This window comes from Argopecten irradians, chromosome 13, assembly GCF_041381155.1.
Source record: "Argopecten irradians isolate NY chromosome 13, Ai_NY, whole genome shotgun sequence".
In the NCBI taxonomy this organism is placed as follows: domain Eukaryota; kingdom Metazoa; phylum Mollusca; class Bivalvia; order Pectinida; family Pectinidae; genus Argopecten; species Argopecten irradians.
Genome location: NC_091146.1, coordinates 8302185 through 8324281, shown reverse-complemented (window position 1 = coordinate 8324281; position 22097 = coordinate 8302185). Strand labels below are relative to the sequence as shown.

The following is a 22097-nucleotide window of genomic DNA, read 5'->3' as shown; positions in this document are numbered from 1 at the left end:
CAGTCTCATGTGGAGTCCATATAGTGGCTGTGATGTTCAATTCAGCAGTAGCAGTATAACACAAGATTACAGAAGGAAAACTTTACCAGCAGTAGCAGCTTCAAAGGGTCTCAGCGGGGGAAAAATCACTTGTTGAATCTCGATCAATACTCATTGTATTTCTTTATCAACAACGGCAAAGGAATTGCGATTACACTTAATCCACTTCATTTACGAGCTTGAATCGGAAGAACCGAGATATAAGAAATTAAAGCTTTATTATGACATGGCTTACATTCGGGGAAAGGCAGGCGCTATTGTATTTCTTAGATAAAAGCTAACAACGGGATGAGAAAAGATAGCGAAATAAAAGGTCGTTTTTAGTATGTGTGGAAAACCTGTTTGTGGAATCATTAAACCACATCATTGCTGTTGTAGTATATAAGAGAAGATCTTATTCCGTTTACTGCTCATAGGAATAAAACGGGGAATTTGGTGTCGAAAATCCATCACAAGCTGTTATTGGCTATGGAAATGTAAATCCTCATGGCTTTGACTGAAAAACACATTAATTTATTCCATTGCTATACTGCATATCGGAGAACAGAAATAATCCATGTTATTATCAACGATGATATTTTCCGATATACTAATATGTATATGTATATCCTATAAAATGAGAGAGAATGGCACATAGATAGATACCGGATTGGAAGTGCATCTCACATACAGTAAAAGGGCTGTAAAGATGCATGTTAGATAGAAGATCAACACGACTTTGCGTGTTGCAACCACACTATCTTTTACAGACTATGACAGGCTACGATATCTTTGTAATAAATGACAGATAAGTCCTGGACATCCCCATCAGAAAAACTTATCCATTTCTAGAATTTAAGCTAAATATGTATATGTCCAAAACATTTAGAAAACTATTGAAACAGTTAACCTGTATAGTTTACCCCTTTGACCAAAATGTAGAAGAGGAAACTGAGGAAAATGAACGATATCGGGATTCACCACTTTGAAGAAGTTTATGTACCTTAGCATGATTTATCAGTTTCCGTGCAGAAAGAAACACAGTTACATTATGCATGTAGTAAGATTTAGTATGCAGCATATACCTAATGTTTTAACTTGACGGCAGCATATCTTGATATTGACAGGTACTGCATTAAGGCAGTAATCATACACTATATAAATACTTTAATGTAGCAGTGGGTCTTACTCACAGTAACGTTGAGATGTTCGGTGGCTTTCGTGTTTATAGGTCTATAGTACATTCAATCATCTCGAATTGACAATGAGGCACACCTAAACACGGACACATATACACTCGGTTTACTCTAACATAGTCAATATAATTTTCCAAACAAATACATCACATATCAGACAACTAATCCTTTTGTTTAACCATTTGCTAGTTACTTTCGATTGGATGACAGAGAAACCACCTTTCAAAGAAAACGAATTGGTTTGCTAAATTGAAAATAGGAGATAATTGCATAATTGCCGAAATGCTAGAGGAGTACCCGTATACAGAATTGGCAGTTTGGGAATTTCAATGTCCTTGGAATTAACCAGTCTCTTTTTTCTAGTACATGTACCATTCATTTCGGTGAATCGATGCATATATGCATGTGTGAGATTGCCCAACATGGTTTGTAACATTTCACTCAAAGTCAACTAAAGTTATTTATATGGCCTGACAAGGAAACTTCAAAAGATTCACCCGCAATTCTCAGCATTCCCGTATCCATTAACCCATCTGCTATTGAAATAAATATCCCCTCGAGAGCCTCATTTATGCTTCATTTAACGAGTGATGTCTACGCATGTGTAAAATTCATCCCAAGGGGAAGTTCAATGCTTATGTCTAAATTCAGAACCGATCATTATTGGCGATAAAATATCCGGACAAGATAGGTCATTACTTTGTTCGTTTGACTCGAAACAGGAGTGTTTCACAACTTATAAGTACACTGAATTCACATTGTAAAATAAAAATCATCTGAAATATCAGACTTGCCAATGTGCATTACATTTGATGTTAGATATATGGAAGTGAATGTCAGATTTGAAATACAAGACTAATGAAAATATAAACACATTAGAAGAACCCATTTCTACTGAAATATCTATCGTTAAAAGTATTTAAAACAAACCATAAGTTTTAGATACATTCAAGACAGAAACGGTATAGACGAATCTCAAAGTAAATGGGTGTTTATGCTTTTTATTATACCTCAAATGAGAATCCTGCATTCTGATTGGTCGAGAGATATTTTGTTATTTACACTATCACACGGCAGGTAACATTAGAACAATAGGAAACAATAGACACGTTCGTAGCAACCCCCTAGCAACGGATGATAGTGTATTTTTGACAGTGCAAAATATTAACCGCCCGAAAAAGATGCGCACTCGTTTCTTTTTTTTCGACGCCATCATTGTTTTTGAAGCGACGCTTAAAATTTTATCTAGAGCTATTTAGTAAAAGTTTTACCAAATTAGTCTATTGATCAATATATTTTTTTTAATTAAGGATGGAGCTTTCCGTATCCACCTTTTCGCTTACCGTCCAGCGCTATATGTTGTTTTTAAAAACCCGTCGGTGATTAGGTGAACGGAAGACATGCGATTTCAAGCGTCTTCGTGACGTTGCTTATGTTGAAAACAAACGACGGGACGAAACCAAAATCCATTGAGATTTACAAAAACGTTAAGATTTTAACAAACGCAGGAAACAAGACAACAATAATTTTCACTAAATGCTTATTGTTAGTATTCTTTTTTATAATGCAATGATAGCGCTACTGAGTAGAAGCTGATATGCTATTCTACTGCCGCCGGTGACTGTTCGACTTTTGCTAAAATCAGTTTCAATGTTTCAATAAATTGCAAATACTTGAAAACTAGTTTTGTTGCTAGACTTTTGGGATAATAAATCGGGTGACAGTGATATCCTCGGGGTGACACTAGGCACTGTCGCCCTCTAATGCAGGTAGTATTTATATAGAGTCAAACTATGTACCATTACACTATTGAGGTACCTTTTAGTGTTGTATATGTGAAGCCTATTTGTGGTTTGTATTCCTTTGTCTGAGGATCAAACTTCCAGCGTCAGAAAGCAGAAGAAAATGTCTTTATGATGTGAATTTACAAAAAGAGACATATTTCACAATGAACAAAATGACGCATAATCCCATATTCTCTGTCGATTTGTCAATTCTGATTTTCATTTATTTGTCAACGCATAATTATACGTGCTCTTTCTTGACCGGGAAACATGAAGTGATGGTATACACTTTCCCACATACAGGAGGCGCATACACTAACACATGCGCAGTGTGGCGAATGATCTTCTTTTCCTGGATGCACTGACCGTGAACAGCCATGCCAAGACTTCTGATGCGGTTTTTACAGTTCTGTGCCTAATATAAAGGAGTCGAAAATTTGGCAGACTAATTCTCGGAGTGTGCGCACTCGTGCATTATACGGCGTGGTCCTGTCATTCACAAGTCATCTGAGAGATTTTTATATTTGAATTCATTTCAGATTCTTATTTATCAAAATGAATTTTTAAAAAACCAGAAGGGTTCAAAAATCAGTCTGAATATACAGCATATTCCAGTAGGCTTAAGAATACATGATATAATGTCCAAAGATCTTTTATGTATATCTTACAAAAGTAAAGGGAATTTACACAAAAAAAGCCATTCAGGGAGACATCATTTCTCATATATCAGAGTTACTTCCCTTCGTTATGGAGTGAAACAGAAGGGAAGTAAGTTTGGCAGATCAGATTGGGAGACATGTGCAATATGCGTAAGTTAATAAAAAACTTTATTTCATTAATTCATATTCAATATAATTTAAGAATCCTTACAAGTTAATAGCATGCTACCTGGAATGTTTACTCCTAAGCGATCGTTCGTAAGACTGACAATTAAATCATTTTATCCTATCTCAATGAAATATAGATCTATATTTAATATTGACCGCAAAATTTATTCTTATTGAGTACATCTGTACCCAAAATAATGCATTTCGTCAAAGAGTTTAAGTTTTAAAATAAGTGTAAATAAATACAGATAATTCGTCAAATCCATTAGGAAACATTGACAACCTCTATTTATTCAGCTCTAAATTCATTTTTTTTAATAAATGATATACTATTGCCATATCCAGTTTGTATTGTAACAAACGAGTCCCGATTCATCAGCTGTGTTTTATTTTTGACAGAAACATAGACAGATTGATGGACTCTGCATGTAAATGTTTTATAAACACGAACGTTATGATGAATGGACATTTCTAATAGAAGACAACATCCCCATGGAGTTCAAGGAGAACGATTTTTCAAATCCGCCACTGAATCCCCCAATTCTAAAACCAGGGAAAACTCGTAGCACTGTACTATCCATCTTGATATTTTGAAGGGCGGTGATTTCTCATTGTGAAAAGTGAATTCTGAAATAGACCTGAAGACATGCGCTCGGCCACATTTTCTACAATGCGTTATCAATCATACCCTATATAACTTTATATTCCATGCGTATGTATACTTGTATACTGTGATAAATGTATGACAACTACTATATATTTCAAACTAGACACTATCGTTTAATCCTTGGGATGTTTTTGTATAATAATCGCTATGACGCTACATCTAGATTATTTTATCAAAAGGGAATGTTCCGAAGACGGAACTCGGTTATTGCCATGTTAATGTCATCTTTTGTTAGGAAAATGTAACATTACTGTTTAACACATTCCCAAAAAATACCACGATGATGGTTACACTCAACATACAAATGCCATCAAATAGTGCTACCCGAGTCTTCATGAATGATCTATCTCATGTGTAAATTTCCATTGATCCGATGGAAATTACCGAATGTTCCTCAGCGATAGGCCTATCACATATATGGAGGATCAACCCTGGAGACAGTCAGCGTGTTTTGACAGGTCATGCTAAACACTAATAGCTAAGCACGTGGTGAAAAATGCATTAGAAAAAACTAAGCCAAAGCATTTATTAGTGGCATCATTGTCATCTTTATTAATGTTGTGTTTTTTTTTTTTTTTTTAACTTTTCGAATGAAAATATTGAACTTTCGACAGAAGTGAACTTTGAAGAGTCATTGACACTTGCTATGGCAGTGGTGGTAGGATGGAGCACGGCGATATCTGTGTAACAAAGAAGTGCGGCACTCGGTAACACCAGTCAGAAGTATCTCATTACAACGCCATAAACGATGACTTGGATTTCAGTAAAAGCATTTGTGAAGGAAACATTACTTCCCATGCAATAAAAGGCAGCATGAAATTGTAGAGACTACAATTATTTAGAAGCGCGGTTCTGCAGACAGCGACATATTCGGTGACATAAATAGTTCGCATCTTATAGTGAGAGTCGAATTCAGATGTTAATGCCACGAACGACGGAAACAGAGCACTAACACGTTACTATTAAATATTTTGTATATATACAAAAGAGGGCATCACTATACCTCAATTATAGATATCCCTAGCTACACCGACAGCTATCTGATTTCACGTAAGCGTTTAATGTAAACTTGTCATTAGCAAGACTGTATTAATTCCCCTTGTAATCCATCTACATGTCACAAGACAGCCAACAAACAGTCTAGGCCAAACTGAAATAAACAGGAATTTCTTGACGTGAATTTTCCGTGATTACACGATGAAGCATTGCCGATTTAATAGCGTTCATATTAAGATGTAACTTGATGTATTACGCGTAAGGATTTAATGTCTTACCTTTCAACTTGTTTATATTGAGGCATTATCTATAAATGTCAACATTTATCGCATCTTTATTACAGAATTTTAGAACTAGGTCACCGAACTTCTTTGTCTTTAAGATCTAGCGCAATGACGTAAACAGTAATAAATCTAATCAATAAATCGGAAAATGGATTTTTTATATCCGGACCTAAGGCTGACATCAGGGCAATTGTCTCCGAGTGTAGGGTCAAGGAAGAAAAATGTATAACTAGATCGATTAGGTTCAATGGCGTAGCATGTAATATCGGAAGGAGTGGTTGTGGTTTTCAGATAAATGATGTCAATTTTATAGCCAGTACAGATATAAATGGACCAAAGTTGTGAAAATAATGTCATAAATATTCATTCTGAATGTCCCACAGTAATGACTTGGTTGGCATAGAAATCCGAGAAGGTAATATCATCACTCGTTTTTAACAGTTGGTGCAACCTACGCATTTTTATCTAAGCATTCAAGACAATGCTATTGCAAAAAAGTGAATGATAGGTTATTTTAAATAACTAGACTATCGTTCAAAAAGGTAGTTCATGTTGGCAAGGAAAAAGAAATGTATTTCAAGCGTAGTAAACAATTTATCTAGGTGTAAGTATAGACCTGATTGTGCTATAGAACAGAAAATATGTAAACTTTATCATAGGGTATGGAAAGTTCCAGACATTCTGTATATATTCAAGCATAGTACCATACTAATCCTGCAATGCCGATTACACTACCGCTGTTTTTGGTTAAAACAAAAACCAAATTGAAAAAAAAATAGATAAAAACAAAACAAAATGTCAAATCAATTCCCCGCAATTAAAAAAGAAATGAAACAAAAAACAAAAACAAGCCAACATCCGCATTGATATTCTTTAAACAAAGAGGAAGAAATCGTTTTCTTTAGATAATATCCCTATTTCAAACCAAATTCGAAACAACTATCCGGAAATTAGCAGCCTTGCGTCAGAAATTAGCTTTTATTATATGGCTTGTCTGCCTTAAACCTAGACAGAATCGGCAAGCTCGCCCAAGACTCGTCATTCGGTGGCCCTTCCCTCTCCTTTCATTTACATATGTATAGAACATTTTAGTGGCGCGGCTCACATTTTGCAAACACGTGACATTGATTCAAAAAAACAAATCTGGATGTGCAAACAAATTTGCACTTTTAAGCTGCTATCACGCGTGAAATTTATCGGGATATATAAAAATCATGTAATCATTTTCGTCTACACAATTCTATAGTGGTGGATTCAGGTATACTTATAAAGCTTTAAGTTTTCCGGTTCAAAACGTATTCCGAAATCACCTTCCGGATATTTCATTCCGTCAGTTGGTAATATAAGTACAATATTGCAATTTATTTCCGCACACGATTATTACCATAACCGCTCCAAAGTGATGTGAATCTGCTAAATGTCTTATACTTGTCTTGTACATGAAATAATGATACATCTCAATGTGTGCTTCTTATGTTATTGCAATTTCTTTTTCTAATTTTATTAAAAATGATAAAGAAAGAAATTACTTCACACATAAAACAATACCAACACGTGTGCATATTGAGGCAAAATGTTGCTGAATCATTGTCTTTAAATGCTCATCGTTTTAAGTTTTTAATCCTATATTTTGCAGAATTGATGTAACAATCGTAACACCTAGCTAGGCAAACTAATACCCTAGTATGTATACATGATATGACCATTGTGCAGTAACTAACCACCGGTCTGTGGGGCGGCGTTCACTCGCTAGGCCTATGTCGTAAATTATCAGATTTATGAATATTCATACCAAAGAATATGTCTCAGGGAGTACATATGTACTGTTATATATAATGAAAAGATCCGCATTGACATCTAAGAACAGACGGAAAAAGAAATACTGTTTCTTAAGACAACACGTTTTATTTGTATTGGGGACATTTGTCGATTTAGCAATTTCACGCAAATTAATTGTTTCCAAACTAGTATATGGAAAAATACATTGGAAGAAAACATTAACAGGATGGCTGGGTCCGACCGCAGGACATAAATACGTCTGAATAAAAATGTAGGCGGGATGTACTAATTTAGGAAACTACATGGAATCGATTTTTTGAGTATTCATACGCGCGGAAGGAGATTCTATGGGCATTGTTAGCTGAGGAAAATAGACAAATTGCAGGCACATGTTACAATAAAGTAGCATTACCAGAATCTATTTAGAGGACTCGATCGAAGGACGCATATACATGTCGAATCGGGTGCATAATTAATTAAAACCGCATCCATGTAAGTCTAATATCAGCAAGTCTTGACACTGACATCCCGGATATCCGACATTCTATCGATTAATTGGGCCTGATTTGAATGATATACAACATTGTAAATAATGCTAAAGATCCGATAAATGTTCTAATGGATGAGTTTTATGCAAGGTCGAATAAAGTAATAAGATTAGACCATGTCTCTTCCTACGCTGCGTGTATTAAATCGCCAAGTTTCTATACCGGACGTAATTTGTGCGCATGGTCATGGCACGTGCTAATCAGGGGACATGTCGATACACAAATATGTATGTACAACTGTCGGGGCTGTCTCGGTGGTAAATGATTGATTAAAAAGGGGGTTAGTCGTTAGACAAAGGACGATTATAGATTAGTCGTTCCGGCATACAATAACAATATAATATTCAGTTGTCTGACTTTATCGATAAAGAGAGTAACATCAATTTCAAAAAATATCCTAAATTATTTAAACATAACATCGGTGTTATTCATCATCACATGTTTGGATTTTTAGCTAGTGTAATTTCACATTGCTTTTATAGGAAAAAATACTTCATTAACTTGATGATATCGATGATATTGCGAGATGCCCATATGAAATACTGGCATACAATCGTAGTTATGAAGTAAACTTCTGGTATAGAGTTAACATACCCTCGACACCATGAATATTTACCAATCTTATTTGGAGGTGAACACACCTTGTAAATCGTATGAATCCTATAGAATACCACACTACTATAGACCTCTTTATCATTTCTAATTTATTCGAGTTCCTCCCCCTTAGACATTTCAGTGGATACAAGGGTTTTCAGGACAATTATATCAAAGAAATCATCTTCAGGATTTATAATGCTCAATGAGGTGTGAACGAGTGGACATGGCGACGTCAGTAGCTATCATAGAAAGGTTATCCGTTTTATAGACCATATATACTGACGACGTCAGTAGCTATCATAGAAAGGATATCCGTTATATAGACCATACAATGTGATATGTGATGTATTTACTAATGAACTTTCAACAAAAGACTGTAACGTTAAAGACGTTAAAAGTATGAAACACCTTAAAGTGTTATAAATGTTTGTGTCACGCTGCATATCAGCTCTGCGTCGACTGATTTCGCTGAAGAATACATCTCTATTTATATTTCTTTATCAGAAAGTCGAAATTGAATCCACAGAAATTTGTCAAAATGTGACATTAATGAGTTTGAGGAACTAAATACATGTCTAACAGCTGTAGCGGAAACACTAATGAAACAGTTCCTATGCCGCTATATCACATCATCCGTCATTACCGGAGAAATCAACATCATATAATCACCACGTGAAATCAAAATCAGCCAATCAGCTTCATCCTTTGTTCTCATCGCGCACAATGCACGCGCCAAATTGTCATCTCTGACATCACATTATATAAAGACTGAAGGTATGCTTTGTTTGCACCATAACAGTAAAAAATACAAAGAAACATTGACGTGTATAAGATCTCTTATTCCAATTTCATTAATGAATCACGTACAAAAATGTATATATCTCTGCTTGTTAATGTGTTTTCTAGAACGAATCAAGTTGGTATTATATTTCAAAGATCGTTATAGATATATGTGCAACATCTAATGAGCTTGTTGAAACCAAAAGTAAAGTACAGATATAATATGATAAGTCTTCATATTGGTAGGCAAAAGTAAAGTACAGATATAATATGATAAGTCTTCATATTGGTAGGCAAAAGTAAAGTACAGATATAATATGATAAGTCTTCATATTGGTAGGCAAAAGTTGTGTACATATAGAATATGATAAGTCTTCATATTGGTAGGCAAAAGTAGTGTACATATAGAATATGATAAGTCTTCATATTGGTAGGCAAAAGTAGTGTACATATAGAATATGATAAGTCTTCATATTGGTAGGCAAAAGTACTGTAGACATAGAATATGATAAGTCTTCATATTGGTAGGCAAAAGTAGTGTACATATAAAATATGATAAGTCTTCATATTGGTAGGCAAAAGTAGTGTACATATAGAATATGATAAGTCTTCATATTGGTAGGCAAAAGTTGTGTACATATAGAATATGATAAGTCTTCATATAGAATATGATAAGTCTTCATATTGGTAGGCAAAGGTGCTGTACATATAGAATATGATAAGTCTTCATGTTGGTAGGCAAAAGTACTGTACATATAGAATACGATAAGTCTTCATATTAGTAGGCAAAAGTACTGTATACATAGAATATGATTAGTCTTTACCTATTACCCAAAAGGAAACGTTGATGAACTAGTTTATGATTAAGACACTAATCCTAGTCAAACATTTAAGATTTTGTACTAAATTAGGCATACCGTATTAGCATTTTTTCATTGTATTTGTTTTAACAGAAATAAAAATGAAACAATATGGTAAATAAAAAATGGAACAATACCAAGAGATGTTTTTATAAAGAGTGATACAGATATTTCGCGTATAGCATCAACCAATATTTCTATTGGTTGATCAATTTATGTTATCATTTCATAACATAAAATATGACGTCATCGTTTGTAACCTCGTCTGATTGGCTCATGCAGCAACATTATGATTTCAATGAAAGTCTGCAGCTAATGACAGTTGAAATTGCACATGAACTTTAAGAATTGAGTTGTGCAGATGTTTATGTTAGGAAGATACAACTCACATATCAGAATGATATCCGGTCAGAAAACAAACTTTACGGTTTATTTAGACTCGATTTTGTGTTATTCAGTGTTCTATATCTACACAGTTTGCCGATTTATCCAAGTTCGTCCTTCAATAAGTTACTAACTCTAGCTCTAAACATGAAAACAGTCATGAAATTTCGCTGGGTGTTATGCGGTGGCTTGTTTTTTCTTGATGCTTGGTCCGGAGCAACTTTAAGTTTACAATATGTATATCTGATTCAGATACAATATACATGTGTCTTTCTGATGTACGTCACGCTAATGTCAAGCTTCTGCAGATTTTGCTTGAGGATATGCTGGATTAGTGTTTATCAGTCGAACAATTAGTTTCTATTCGCCGCGTCATAAACAACTTAAGATAGATTTGTACAAGTATGTTGTTATTGAAATAATATTATATCCATCACAATGAAACATGGCTCTGATGAAGACCTTCTGGACATCTCTACATCTGAGTCTATACTTTCGTTAATGTACGAGGATGACCAGAACACCATCTAGAATTCTAGGAAAAAACAGCCACGTTCATTCAAACCGAAGCCAATAATGGCGCCGGAGCCATCTGCTTTGTGAAAACATGAACAATTTGTTGGAACTCTTTTGTGTTGATACTAATTCTACGCTGACAAGCGTGTGTCATATTAGCGCCAAACTACGACCAATAAATTGGCCAGAGCAGTGACCAGTGGTCACCTCTGGACCCTTGATTTGTAGTCATTGTGCTGTGTAAACGCTGGTTCCGACACGGCAAATGAAATCACGATGTCAAGTAGCCTGAGACCTGTCAGCGAATAGAGACAACATCTAGCATCTTCTATATATAGCTGATACCGGAAATTAGTTCCGCACCGAAATGTATTCTGGGATTGAACGTGAAACAATTGCGAATCATCCGGAAATACACTGCACGCGAATGACCAAGTGAAATGTGGGTCGGTATATAGATAAGTGTGACAGTTCTGTGTGATAGATATATATTACAGTACTCCAGGAAGGCTTTACCAGCCGTATTCTGACTGCGACATTTTTACTATCACAAAGATCTTGTCCTTAATGCTATCACGCGTGTGAAGTAGTGTTTTCTTCATCATATCCAATACCGTTGTTTCTTTAGCAGTGTTTGGTAATAGAATATTGTAATATAGCATTGTATGTTCTGTATTACTTTGGGTGATGGCGTAAGAATACGCCTTTTCCATATTTCAAAATTATACAAAATATATTCTAAAGAGATTTTGCTTTGAATGTACATGTAGCTTGGGAATACATAACATTTTCGCCCGCTAGTATAACTATCCAATGCATGTGTCAAACTTTCGTATAATGATTGTGCTCTCATGCGTTTCGGATGTGGATTAAATGTACATTTTATATAAGTAATTTCCCTTCCCTATTCGGTCACACTACAGCAGGGCTAATTTCCCTATTTATTCTGTCTCCGATGAATTAATCTATTGTTACTGTCGCTATTGACAATATGTCGAAGTAATGAAGCCAGAAATTCATTATAAAGGTAACAGTAGCCTGGAAAATATAGCAATAAAGCAATGAAAGAAGACGCGCGTAAATATAATTATGCGTTAGTTGTAACATCCGCTTGGGTCATTGTATAGATCTTCAAGGTCATGCATGGGTCAGAGGTCAACGGTGGTCTGTGGCGGTAACACCTGGGTTTATATTGTCTGTTTAGCCTCAGTAATGCGATAAATATGTTAGTGTTGGGCTCTGATCGGCACTTCGTGATGTAGGTATCGATTAGGGCACTAACGGGTAAAATGTATACAGATGGGATAACAGTAGTCACAGTAGATATATAGGGAGTCAGAATCAACAGAGAAAATGTAAGTAAAATATATACAGAGGGGATAGCGGTAGTCACAGTTGATACAGGAGTCAAAATCAAAGTATAGATATGAATATATAGCTTAAACAGTCACATGTAAAGGTATACTTAAATATCTAAAATGGGAAACAGTATTTATTTGGGAAAAATAAAATAAAATAAAGTTTACCGAAATCCCTGTTTGAGTTTTTTTGCTTTGTGTACTGGAATCAAATGTAATGGTGCAATTGGTTCGATTACAAAAACGTAATAGAGAAATTATCAAGTTGCATAGATAATTTAATTGACTAAAACATTGTTTATTGTGCAGTTTTAATAAAAATGGACTTTACAATGTGATGCTAGTTCCATGAAATTGAAATCAACCAATCTCATAATAGAAATAGGAAACAGAAATGTATTTTACGGAATGACAACGCTCTTTTCTCAGCTGAAGGTTCAAATTCCAAATTAAATCTACTTCTCGCCAAAACAAGCTTTTAAGTCTATCAAACAAAAGAGTTTTTAAAACATGGAAGATTCACTGAACAAATTACAATACAGACGGAATGACATGGAATAGTGTGATGATGACCATGTGACTTCCCTACAAGTATTGTCTAGATTTGAGTGTTGTGATTTGAGATCCCATAGACATTTCCCCTACAGCTATTACAACATACTTATGACCATGAGTACCAAAGTCTTTGTGTTTTTTTTGACGTCGCCCGTCAATTTACTTATTATGTTTACCGATTTATCGTATTTAACAAGCTAGTCCATCTGAACGACATGAGTTTAGGACTACCAAACAAAAACAACATGTTAGAAGACCTCGTTAGGCATTTGACATTTTAAACAGCCATAAACCACTTGAAACGTTTAACGAGTTAATGACATGTTTTCATAAGATTTCACTAAACTATTAACAGACAATGATTGGTCAATTCAGATGATGTATACATCATTTGCAAGGAGACATGCCGGAAAAAGCTACTTATTGTAGAAAAGTTTGCAAAATAATGCATGGATTAGTTCATTAACTACATTTCGTCATTTTATTCTCTTTTGACACATGAATGGAAATTAATGCAATTATCAGTTAATGACAATAATCAATATACATGTAAATCCACATTCAATCACTTTAAAATTATAACCAATTTTACAAACGACAGCATTTCTTAAGCTGGACACAAACATCAAATGGATGGTGCATTTTCCTAAAGGATACTGGCATTTCCCTTCTGAACGTTAGACAAGAATAAAAATCGTTTCGTAGTTCAGGCTCTAATTCAATTAAGATATATATTTGACATTGCTGCTACCTAAACTAATTAGAGAAGTACTCAGAGGCAAAACTGATTACACAACTACGGTGTACATTGATAACAAGACATCTTTCATGACACAGCTTTGAAGGGCTTGCTGCAAACATGACCGTCGCTTTATTCCGTATCAATGACGACACAAACAGACATGCGCGCTAGCATTTCCTCACTTTCAAATTAAGGATTCTGCGGACCAAACAGAAATTGAATTATGGGTAATTAGTTTGTAAGACTAATTAACTTAATTAAGTCGTAGCCTAATGAGTGTGGTGCGGTAATTATGTGTTCTCGAGAGCTCCATTTAGGTTGTCACGAGCTTCATTTGTCTCTATAAAGGAAAGTTTTTGTCCGATTCTAGGGATTAAAACAGACTAAAATAAGGATGTTTTAACAGAAGAACGGAATACACAAAAGAGATTTCCATAGCAACTGCACTTTCGTCTAATTAAAAAGTTCAGTAAAATATTGAAATGGTGACTTCACTTCAATTTTAATTTGAAGACTTATCCAATGCTAGGATCAAAAACACTTGTGTATATTTTTAACTGTATTTTGGAAAATTCAACTTGACAAAGGGCCCTTAGTATGACAAAAAGTTATATTAACAACGAAAAACCGATTGTATGTGAAATCTTTTGTCAATATCAATGACAGTAATGGGGCAATTTACAAAGAGTTTGTTAAAAATGGTTTAATACTAGATAGAATCACGATTCTGATTGACAACCCAAATCTTAAAACTGTTTATTTTACGTTTCTATGGTATTTAGAATTAATATAAATCCGAAATCTGATATTCAAAATAAAGTTTATAGTGTCATGTCAAAAATAACAACATAAACCGTTATTCAAGGACAGTGAGCAGATTAATACTGCTATTTACTTACAAAACTGATAATTTTATATTTAATTATATTTAAGCTATGTGTCAGTTAATTAATAATAATAAATGAATATACGATGACATTGTTTTGATCCATCTAGCATACATCGACATATCATAGCAATAAATGGAACATGTATTCAGTATTGTTCCTCATTGGATAAGAAGCGACAGTCATCGATAAACTTGGTCATTCGAGGTCTTATCTCGGGAACATAATTGTTAGGCCATTGTATAATTCCACACATAGTTTAATTATATCTAATCTAGAATCGACCCGTCTCACAGTTGTCGCTACATTTGCCATGTCTGTCAATGAGGCACTTACATTGCAATGATATGAGATAGTAGTTATTGAAAATGTTAGACACAAATAGTCGATAACAGCAATTACTTGACGGAACTACTAAGGATGGGTAATCAAATCAAGTGTAGGTACAATTGCTAGCGTACGGGATAATTGATAATTACATACATTTATCGATTATATTTATATAACGTATGTCAGAATCGGCACATCTGGGTAATCAAAATTGATATTTAGAATGGAATGAGAGCAGCAGAATAGTCAAAGGAAATGATATTTAATATTACTGTATACTTGAAGCCTTTAAATGATTGTAATACGCTATAGGATGAGATACGGTGTGAAAACCGAGTTGGTAGATGATGCGGGATAAAATGGATTTCTGACGTTTTTTTCTGGATTAAAAAAACAACCCTTATGCGTAAATCGGAAACAGATTTTGCAGTGTGTCTATGGTTCAATGGGTTAGACACAGTATAAATAAAAAAAATAACAATGTTTCAAATATTTCATTTTAAGGGGAAAGGCAATGAATACGTGTCTACAGGGAGATCATTTCCAACCTATTTCTGCACCTAAACAGCATTTTAATAATATATTGTATCAAGCAGTATGCAAAATGAGTTCACTACATGCAAATAACTTAAATCATTACGATATATGCTTTATTTCTGATCTTTCGATAACCTTTTAACAACCTTTTTGAAATATATCATCTAAGTTACTGTACATTGTGCTACTCTGCGACATGTGCTATGTGTCATACAAAACTATTAATTTTTCCGAAACTATAAAATTTTGCTGTTGAAGATGGAAGTTACTACGACGGTCATAATACAGTCGCAGGGATAAAATAGTATGATCATTGACAAGGCGGTTTAATTTGATGTCTTGAATGACAATACATCTCGTATACTTATGTAATTTTATCCCTGAGTACCCAGAACAATTCGAACAAAGCGATATGCCAGATAAAGCGGTTTCACATGAATAAATTACGTACCAAGCTTATCGTACGAATATCGCCAAGTTAGTATTTAATACTTCATTAGCGATGGTGCTAGAGGGACATTATCAATAATTGACGAATTCCTGCCGAAGTACAATAGATGGGGGATTGGATTATATATAGGAATAATTGGTTATTAACAAATACTAACAGGTGCTGTTTATCAATTAGTGATCCAGCACATGTCAAATTCGGCACGTTTGGGTATTAAAAATGGATATTTAGAAATGAACGATAATCTGTTTAGCGGTCAGAGGTAATGGTATTCAATCATAATGCATATACTCCAAGTCTGAATAAGTCAAAACAAGGGGAGATAAACACACGTAAGGGTGTCGAGTTCTTGTAAACCCCTATTGTTCTGGCGCTATTGATAATGCTTTTAGATTACGTCAAGATTAAGTCTTTCAATTGTCTGTTTTTATTATTATCAACTGTATTGTTTAAGAAAAAGCAAAACGTATTTATTATAGCGGCATTGGTCAATCAGTTGGGAATAGACGCCATTATAAGAAAAGTAACCTGTCTTATATAAATATATTTTTGTATTACAATAAGTTTAATTTTGCATAAGGACAAGAGCTTTGCTATTTAATCATTTTCCTTGATGGTTACTAACAGATGAATTCGCACGCCAACTAAACGTATTAATGTTACATTTCAATGGTAGTTTAACCATGCCAACATAAGGTATAGACAACAAACCACTAATCCCCGAACGCCTTCAGTTTAATGTATATCCCTCGATCGTTAGATCTCCTCAGTATGGCCTGATCGGTACGTTTTATAGATAATACTAGTACTTATGGAGAGTGAATGTTCTTATTACGTAATCACACATCATAAGTACCTTTCATATATCTAAATCCGCATTGTAATTATAATCTTATTGCCAAATGTAGACACAAATATCTTTGCATGTTTTTTCTAAATTGTTTGAGCATTTTCTATATCATACATCAGTATATTTGCTTGTTTTCTACATGCATATAAAATGAATAGAATATCTAACTATCACTACTCTGACGTGCTTCTACACGCCTCATCACCACATCGACCGAGATCAAATAGTCCCTACATTGCACGTGTTTCAAACCATGCACTAGACCTGACTGACAAGAAACACCGTTTCGGGTCAGATACTTCCCTTGTAATGTGGGGGCCAATGATATCAGTAGCATACACATGCTGGGTTCCCAGAGTAGCAGGGAGTCTCTGGTTAAAACACTATTGTGTTACACATAAACGCCGACACGTGTTTCTCCGCGGATCACACAGTGGATTTAATATGTTTGTAGATGTAAAATAGACGCAAAAATTCCAAAACAACGTGTGCATTACCATACTGGTCCGGACAACACAACACCTCTAGCTATAGGTTGTCGCCCTTATCACCACTTGATAAATAAGTTCATTTCGTACGCTTGTCTGATTTTAGTCATTGGTACCATATTTTAACTGAATGTACATTTTGTACATGTTATTAACTTCATTATCAAAGTTACTCTTCCTTTTGAATTCAGCAGGAACATAAACCCACAGTTGCCATGTTTCGTTGGATTCGCAACTTATACTTTTAAATAATCTTATCGAGTATGCAAAACAAATAATAATATTCGTGCAAAAATCAAGACAAGAATTTTAGCACAAAGAGAAAACAAACTTGTGGCGGAAGAAGTTCGTGATAATCTAACTAATGCAGTTTTATGAAATCCGATGCGCGTGTTTTCAGAAAAACAGAAGGCCAACATTTGTATATGTTATATAATGTTTTACTTACTTCTGGTATATGTTATATAATGTTTTACTTACTTCTGGTATATGTTATATAATGTTTTACTTACTTCTGGTATATGTTATATAATGTTTTACTTACTTCTGGTATATGTTATATACTGTTTTACTTACTTCTGGTATATGTTGTATAATGTTTTACTTACTTCTGGTATATGTTATATAATGTTTTACTTACTTCTGGTATATGTTATATAATGTTTTACTTACTTCTGGTATATGTTATATAATGTTTTACTTACTTCTGGTATATGTTATATAATGTTTTACTTACTTCTGGTATATGTTATATAATGTTTTACTTACTTCTGGTATATGTTATATAATGTTTTACTTACTTCTGGTATATGTTATATAATGTTTTACTTACTTCTGGTATATGTTATATAATGTTTTACTTACTTCTGGTATATGTTGAAGCCTTTTGAAGAAGTTCCCCATAATCATGATCCTCCGGGAAGTTCTCGTCGAATTGTTCATACCTTGGCTGAATGTTAAATGTGCTCTTGAGCATATAGAATATGGGTTCCACGGCAAAATAACAATCACTTTTACCAGTACCCTTTGCTCCCATATTTTCATGAAAAAATAGTCCAATATTTGTCCAATTAAAAGCCTTAGCCACTTCTTCCACAAATTCGGCATTTTTAGCGAAAGATCCTCTGATGCGTGTTAATAGTTTATATTCCGTTTTGTTATCAAAAGCTCTTACCGCTGCACCTGCGCTAATAACCGGAATATTCCAATAAGCGGAAAATCTTGCTATGGGTGCAGCAGCGTAATCACACGCTGGTCCAAAAAACACATCGACCTCTTTGTCCACATAGAGGTCTATTGCCTTCAGTGGGCCTATAGTCTCAGAACACTGCGAATCGCGATAATTCACCACCAGTTTGTGATTCGGCAATTTTGTTGAATTTTCTATCGAATCAATAGCATATTCAATGGCGGGGAGAACTTTGTTTTTGATGAAGAGATGGTCTCCTCGAGAAGGCAGTATCACCCCTAATTTTACTTCCTGTTTTCCAAAACAACTTCCGCAGATAAGAAAAAGCGCAAAATAAAATAATATCTCCATATTCATTAATTGATATATTGCATAAAAGTCACGTCCACCTTTGCGTTGCGTTTTTTTATCCAGTCCCATTTTTGTGTTTCCTCATGTAAAGATCACATGATCTTTCTGAGAAAATTGTTTTCCGTTTCATATGCGGCGCGAATCATTCTACTTTAATGACACACCTCCCTGAGTTAAGATACCATTTACAGAATCGAAGACTTCTTTAATTGCATTTTGAGCTGTTACCTGATACATTACATGCTTCATACAATATCTATAATTATTTCCTGTTGTTTCATTTCTGTAGCCTTACTCCGTGATATTAATAAATCGTGTGATTCTCCTATATGTCGTCGATGCTTGCGCACTTTAACATTCCACTTTCAACACATTTGGTTCGCCTACAATTCACTGTGTATTGCTGCTTGAGAAGCAGCCACTATCCTCGCGGACAAGCCATTCCGTTGTGCAATTCGTTTGAATTCTCTTACAGACTTAACGTTGTTATTCTAACTACTGCTAATATGTTCTTCATAAATCCGATCATCCTAGACTGGCCACTTAATGGAATGCGTGTAATCCAAGTCGACTAAACGTTTGTCATTTATTGATATTTCCACAATAATCCTCGATCGTCTGCTATAACAATGGTGAAACGGACAATTAGCGGATCATCCACATAGATAGCAGATTGATATCAACATCTGATACACCTACCTGAGGTATCATACTAAGGCCAATGACATGCTATAAATGATTATTTGTAAATATAAATTGAATATTATCACCAGGTGAAATTAATTTAATTGTTCGTTATCTATAAATTCAAGAACAATTAACTACATATGTTTAAGCCAAAGCTTAAAAAATAATTGTATTTCTTATTTGTCGGGAGAAAGTACCAGTTATTTCATATAAAAACATTGAGACAAAGAGAGTTTTTTTCAAAGCTAGAAATACTAATGTGATACATGTTTAAATTATCAAAAGTGTTTATTTAATTAATTAGTATCCAATGTCCTACAAAATAGAGAATTAAGTTGTTTCTAAATGTTTAATGGTTAAATGTTATGTTCTGCAATGTCAATAATATGTTGAGATAATTTTCTTTCGGCTATTTTGAGTAAAAAACCGATTTAAACATTATGTTAAATCATCACTATATATACGAGTATTATCATATCCCTGTCTTTAGTTTTAAAGCACATCATTTATCACACCAAGTTCATGTTAAATATGTAGTCCAATAGTGACATATAATGCCTACGAATTTCAAATATTTATTTTAGTATTAATTTCGTATTTATATAATAAAGTATTTAAAACATGGACATCGATTATATGTTCTTATAATCAGTTGTCAGTTATACATTTACACACTCTAACAATCGTATCGCTTTGTATAAAAATATAAGTTTTGATTCAATAGTTATTTATAGAAACGGCATGTTTATAAATACTTCTTTGTCATATTTACCTGTAAATACCTTGGATACCTTGCCTAACTCCTTTAAACATTTCATCGACAGCTCTAATGCTATGATTCTGCATTCACACGTGTATACATGTATTACATGTATATCATACCTTTATGTTATATGAACAATCCATTAAGTCATCTAACTGCTTCTGATATAAACTGAAAACCTACCTGTAGGATTTGTACCTGTGCGTTAATCAGATGAAACTGAGATAATCCGTGTTCGCAGTAAGACCATTATTATCACAAATAGTGTTGTAAAATGTGTGATAGCCTTAGTCATTAACCTGGTGGCAACATTGAAATACGTAACACATCCTGTGTATCGCCAAACAACACAACAATTGTAATAAAATCACATTATCACATAAGTAGTCTCGGGTATAGTCAGGTTTTAAATCTATTTTGACGTCGTGACATTTCACCTTCACTCTAGTTAATATTATTTCTTTGTGATGATGAACGTTTACTCCGGTGGTTTTAAAATTAATCCTACATTTGTGTTTATCTGATGTCCATCAGCAATGCTAACGATATGGACGTCGACCTAACTACATAATGTCATCCAAATGTTCCAATCGAAGTTTTTAATTATATCGCATATCAAGACAAACACTTATATGTCGAAACCAAATGAATTGAAACACAAACCATCGTCTTATTCCTTGTTAATAGTTATTGGTAAATATGATAACGTTCAAGTTCGATATGATATCGCTATAGTGATGTCACAAAACAGATTATACTCCAAGTGAAGGTAAGAAACATACTGACACCCCACGACGTAAGAGTTCGGCACTCCACGAAGACCATCCGACAAGAAAGTGTTTAGCGACTAAGAGTAAAGCTTAAAGGTAACCTGCGAAAATCCAGAAAGGTATGTTTAAAGATGATGTCATGTGGACGTCCTTCAGCTACTACAGAACCAAACTTAGAACACTCGGATAAGGTTGAGGCCACCCCAGTATACCTACACCTAACTGTACCTCTCATCAGCTGACGTACGTGACAGTATTGTGGATGTTGAGGCTTCAGTGGACAGATATAAAGGATCAGTCCGTGCTCTGTAGCCGACAACCAGTATAGCTGTTCAGCAACATAGTGTCATGGTAGTAATGTTTGCTTTTCTTCCTCAATGGCGGGGTTTTATTCTTAACTAAACCATAGCATGTTTGTACTCAAATAAATCGGAATTGCAAATGCTAAATGTATATATATTACTTTTTATATTTGTTTTGAAAAATATGTAATAGAAGAATGAAGATAACAAAGCTGTGTGTGGTTGTAGTGTGATCTGACGACTCGCGGCAAATTCTTACAGATGATTTAACTTTGTACGTCTACGTTGTGTATAAACAGCTCACGTTACTCTCGAAGAAAGTGATTTAAATATTTCTGCTATATAAGCCAATATTCAGTTGTATGCTCTGATCGTATTAAACCACTTTGATGCGCTATACTAGACCTAACTCCTACATGTCATCAAACGAATGTTTTATTGGCCTTTCGCACGCTAGGAGAAATTTAAATTTGTATTATTTGCTACTTTATATGAATGATTTGATTCCGTTTCCCGTTATACGATTTCAAATGACGAGCACACATCTTTAACTTCTCAAAATAACACTCTATTGCAATCGTGTGTACAAATTAATCCAGTT

At 34.4% G+C, this 22097-nt stretch overlaps 1 protein-coding gene across 7 annotated transcripts in view; it reads right to left on the bottom strand.

Moving 5' to 3' along the window:
- LOC138305523 (atrial natriuretic peptide receptor 1-like) overlaps positions 1-22097 on the bottom strand; it is a 337291-nt gene that overhangs the window by 84621 nt on the left and 230573 nt on the right. Inside the window, exons 1-2 of one of the 7 annotated variants that reach the window (XM_069245779.1) lie at positions 20608-21547; positions 18299-19595 (exon numbers count right to left, since the gene is read on the bottom strand). The exons of 2 other annotated variants lie outside the window; for them this stretch is intronic. In XM_069245779.1, the coding sequence (XP_069101880.1) occupies positions 18299-19043 (745 nt within the window). In that variant the 5' untranslated portion in view covers positions 19044-19595; positions 20608-21547. Of the gene's footprint in view, positions 1-18298; positions 19596-20607; positions 21548-22097 lie in introns of those variants that run through there. 4 more of the 7 variants (XM_069245782.1, XM_069245784.1, XM_069245780.1 and 1 more) reach the window with 4 other exon arrangements.